General features: G+C 38.1%; 1 protein-coding gene across 1 annotated transcript in view; it reads right to left on the reverse strand.

The window, feature by feature from the left end:
* Ckap5 (cytoskeleton associated protein 5) overlaps positions 1 to 5,149 on the reverse strand; it is an 80,938-nt gene that overhangs the window by 46,721 nt on the left and 29,068 nt on the right. Inside the window, exons 7-9 of the mRNA XM_050124298.1 lie at positions 3,170 to 3,274; positions 994 to 1,083; positions 727 to 891 (exon numbers count right to left, since the gene is read on the reverse strand). Coding sequence (XP_049980255.1) covers positions 727 to 891; positions 994 to 1,083; positions 3,170 to 3,274 — 360 coding nt within the window. The remainder of the gene's footprint in view (positions 1 to 726; positions 892 to 993; positions 1,084 to 3,169; positions 3,275 to 5,149) is intronic.

Consider the following 5,149-nt stretch of genomic DNA (forward strand, 5'->3'; position numbering starts at 1 on the left):
TTTTTTTTTGTTTAAACAGAAAAAGGGGAAGTGATGTGGGAGTGTCATATCAATCTGTTGATTTCATTGGCTGAGCAATAAAAGAAACTGCTTGGCTGGCCCTGATAGGTTAAAGCATAGGTGGGAGGAGAAAACAGAATAGAATTCTGGGCGGAAGAGGAAGTGAGGTCAGACTCTGCTCTGCTCCCGGAGAGACTCGACAGCTCTGCTCTCTGGAGCAGAGACGCCATGCTCAGCTCTCCCAGGCAGCTCCCACCCAGGATGGACAGAGGCTAGAATCTTCCCGATAAGCGCAACTTGGGGTGCTTACACACATTATTAGAAATGGGTTAGAACAATATGTAAGAGCTAGCCAATAAGAAGCTGGAACTAACTGGGCCAAGCAGTTCTTAAATGAATACAGTTTGTGTGTTGTTATTTCGGGCATAAGCTAGCCAAGCGGCCGGGGTGTTGGGGGACGCAGCCCCGCTGCTCCTATTTCAACAGACCTCTGAACAGCCCATAAATGCTTTTTTTTCTTTTTACCTTCTGTCTAAAATGCCCTACTCCCAATGACCCTTTGACACTTATACTTGGCTATCTTGTTGTCCTTCAAATGTAGAGCATAATAGTTACAAAAATTAGGATTCAGAGTGTCTGCTCCTTAAGAGATCACAGTCTACATAAAGCCAAGCAGTCAATATACAACCAGTAGGAAAAAAGTACATAACCTGTCCCCCCAATTACCTTAAGCAGAGCAGCACAGAAGGGCTTTAGTAAACTCTTCGGCAAGGTAGAAGCAGTGCAATGACGGAAGCTTCTTGCAATAAAAAGTGATGTCTGTTGCTTGATGGTTGGATTTTTATTGTCCATTACTGCTAAAACATCCTCACTGATGTTCTGTAGTGTGGTCTTAGGAAGAAAATGTCAATGAGCTCTCTTCAACTATGGTCAAATCACTATCGTGGCAATATTTATTAAGACAAAACCATGAGTTTTATGTTATTAACTTACAGTGAGGAAGATTGCATCAATCGCCTCCTGCAGGGCTTGCACCACTTGAGGCTTCTTTTCTTTGAACTTTTCCAAAATTGTTGGTACAACCTGTAGGAGTGAACAGCAAAAATAATATTCAGACACATATGAATGAAGTACTGATGGGGCTGGAAAGCTAGCTCAACAGTTAAGAACACATGCTGACCCAGGTTTGGTTCCCAGTATCCACGTAATGGCTCACAATCATCCACCACTCCAGAACCATGAAATGCAATGCAATCTTTTGACCTTCACAGGCACCACGCACACATTTGGTATACAGATATACACAAAGGCAAAACACATATAATAAATTAATTTTAGAGAGCAAGAATGGCTGAGTGTGGTGGTGCACGTCTTTATTCCAGCACTCAGGAAGCAGAGGCAGGCAAATCTCTGTGAGTTGTAGGACAATCCTATCTGCCTCATGGTTCCAGGACAGCCTGGACTGTTACACAAAGAAGCCCTGTCTCAATCACCCCACCAAAAAATAACAAAAACAAAAAACAAACAATCAAACAAAAACCAATAATGAAGCTGGCGGTGGTGGCACACGCCTTTAATTCCTGCACTCAGGAAGCAGAGGCAGGCGGATCTCTGTGAGTTGGAGGACAGCCTGGTCTACAAGAGCTATTTCCAAAGAAAAAAGCTACAGAGAAACCCTGTCTCGAAAAACCAAACCAAACAAACAAACAAACAAAAAACCACCACCAACAACAACAAAGAAACCAAGAATGACATACTGACACACATTATAGTATTGCTGGTCAAAACTGTCAAAATTAACCTAAGCGAAAGGAAAGCAGATATGAATGACCACATATTCTTGTATTCTTGGTTCTATTTGTATGGAATAGTCACCAAAGAAACAGGAAGTGTTCTTAACTTCCCTACCACATGTCAGAACAAATATTAGTTAATTTTAAAGAAAAAAATTTCAAATAAAGCCCAATGGAAACATCTTTAAGCTAAACAGTAAATTAAATAGAACCACCAGTAACAACTCATATTTAGCAAATTAGTATCAATTTTAAAAGTATTTTTCTGCCAGGGGGCAGAAATACCAGCACTGGGGAGGCAGAGACAGGCAGACCTCTGTTGAGTTCAAGGACAACCCTGAGCAAGTTTCAGAACAGCCAGGGATATACAAACAAACCCTGTGTTGAAACACCCTCTCACGCCGCCCCCCTGTGACACACACAAAGTAGTTTTCTATCTTGAAACTACTTTTACAATACAAAAGTATAAAATATCCTAATAACTAACAGAAAATAAGTTTTCTTAGTTAAGCTGAGTGTGGTGGTACATGTCTTTAACCACTCAGGGGAGGAGTGGCAGGTAGGTGAAAGTAAAACTGGCAAATGCTCAGTCAGGACGGTAACTCATTCTAGCTAATTTAGAGGCAACCAGTACTGGCCATAGTTAAGGAAAACATCTCAATTTATTAACTCTAATACTAAACTTAATTGGTATGTCACTTATACAAAGAAAATATATTGAACAAAATGCCTTCAGATTTCCTTAGAATAAATTAAATTGAGATATCGCTTAGTATAATCTGTATAAAATGTTTTAAGTAAGTTATCATTTATTTATTATCTACTTATTAACTTATTTATTGGTTTTTCAAGACAGGGTTTCTTTGTGTAGCCCTCGCTGTACTGGAACTTGCTCTGTAGACCAGGCTGGCCTTGAACTCAGAAAGATCTGCCTGCCCCTGCCTCTTGAATGCCAGAATTTTTAAATAGGAAAAAAAACTATGAAACATATTTCATGCATTACCTTTACTTACAGCTTTACTTTGCTTTCCCTACTCTCATTTTCATTGTGATTTGGGTTATTAAAATCTTGTTCTCCCTTGAATCAGAGTGGCTGGAAAGACAACCTAGGCCCTTACACATGCTATGATGTTCCTCTAACTAGTGAGTTATAATGCACAATCCTACAGTTTTACAATTTTATTTTAACTTAAGTACTATAGGCCAAATGTCTGATTTCTTTAAGAATTACACTGAAGAGATATAAAATGCAGTGAGAAGCTTACCTTGTCCAATATATAAAGATCTCTACCAAAAGCTGTTTTAAAATATAAAATAAACTAGCCTACAATTTTTGGTAACTTTGCAAATTTATATCTAAAAGGAATGTTACTTACATGTCCTGCATATTGTCCAAATTTCTTCCTCAGTCCAACAGCCAGGCCAGTAAGACATTTTGCTGCCAAAGCTACCAACATGACGTTGGTGTCCTTTCCAACAACCTGTAATGGTAAAAAGGAAACAGTCATAACCTGTAAACGGGTACTAGAAATGAAATGTATTCTCAAAAGAATTCTTGAAAGATACTATGCCAACAATTATCAGTTGATAATCATTTTTATTTCTTACAAAAGACAAAAATTTAATCTTCAATAATAATAAATTTATAAGTCTCCACTATGTAGTAATATTTTTTGTTTTGTTTTCTTTTTTTGAAGGGAAAAGGAAGGGAGAGAAGAAGAGAAGAGGAGAGGAAGGGAGGGAAGGGGAGGAAAGAAAAGGAAAAGAAAGAAAAGAGAAGGGAAGGGAAAGAAGAGAAAGGAAAGAGAGAGACACACACACTGACTGGGGATGTAGCTGGAAGTCTACTGTCATTACTTTGGAATAGGAAAACCACACAAACATTTCTGAAAGAAAACAAAGTAATATCTCTGTAGTATTTTTTTAAAAGATTTATTTATTTATTTCTTATGTATACAACATTCTGCCTCCATGTATGCCCGCACACCAGAAAAGGGGGCCAGATCTCATTATAGATGGCTGTGAGCCACCATGTGGTTGCTGGGAATTGAACTCAGAACCTCTAGAAGAGCAGCCAGTGCTCTTAACCGCTGAGCCATCTCTTCAGCCCTATCTCTGTACTATTTAAACCAAGGAAACATCAGTAGAAACTGCTGCAGGTACTAGCCAAGTCCATGAGGACTCTAAATTGCAAATCCCATTGTAACCATTCCTGTAATGGAGTTTCGGGCCTTGGAGCAACCATTTAGTCACATTAGTAATTGAGTTTTCCTTTCATTTCTCCTAGAAGACTCTCATTCAGCAGTTTATATTACTTCCTTCCTAAAACCCCCAAACCTAACACTTATTTAAATTCATAGGTATGCATCAATTCAGCAAAACTGTGTAATGACTGGGCTCCTTCCTGGTAACAGTTTGCCATACATAGTAAGTTGTCTAAGTTGGTGTTAAATTGCTGTTTTACTTTAAAGCGCCCACAAATCCTTCTTTAGTTTTCCAGTCATTTTCCCAGTAGAAGCAACTGCTTTGAATTTTACCTAGTCCCTTAATTCCATAAACAGAATGCTTCATTCTTGAGTCTCTGCACCAAACAACCTCTAATACACAACACTCATACCATACTAATAGTTGGCACTTATATTTCCTAAGGAGTAAAAAATTAAAAGATTAATGTTTATGAAAAACATGTTAGGTTCCACAATTTTGGAGACAATTTGCAATGCTTTTTAAACTTAATTTTCATCAGAATTGAATGAAGTAGGTATTATTAGCTTAATTTTGGAAACCTCAAAAATGAAAAAGAGGTAAATTTGCTCTAGATCACCAGTTAGTAAAAGTGTGGATTCAAATCTAGGTCTATACATGCCTCATAGGCTTTGATATCATTATTATAGTGCTCAATCTCAAAACCAGTATTATATGGCAACTCTATCCCCCCCCCCGCCCCCTTCCTTTGGAAGAACAAGTGCTCTTAACCACTGAGCCATCTCTCCAGCCCCTAGGTAAGACTTCATTAGTGGCTTTGCTGCTTAGCTTTTCTGATCTTCATGTTAAACCCCATACCTGTCTCTGGGTTTTTATTATTTGTGCTACAATAAAGGACCCCCAACAAAATCAGGAACATATAAAATATGGAGAAAATATAATAAAATACTATAAATATAAAATCTTAATCTGAAGGTTGACAAAAATATGTTCATAAATTATTATAAGTCAGGTAACAACTCAAAAGACAGATTAATTATTTCAGCTAAGCATGGTGGCTCATAAAGATAATCTTAATATAATTTTATTACTCAGGAAACTGAGGCAAGAGGATCACCATGAGTGTGAAGCCAGCCTGGGCATGATCAGTC

Source organism: Alexandromys fortis, unplaced genomic scaffold, assembly GCF_014885135.2.
Source record: "Alexandromys fortis isolate MF-2015 unplaced genomic scaffold, M_Fortis_MF-2015_v1.1 scaffold_222, whole genome shotgun sequence".
Taxonomy (NCBI): domain Eukaryota; kingdom Metazoa; phylum Chordata; class Mammalia; order Rodentia; family Cricetidae; genus Alexandromys; species Alexandromys fortis.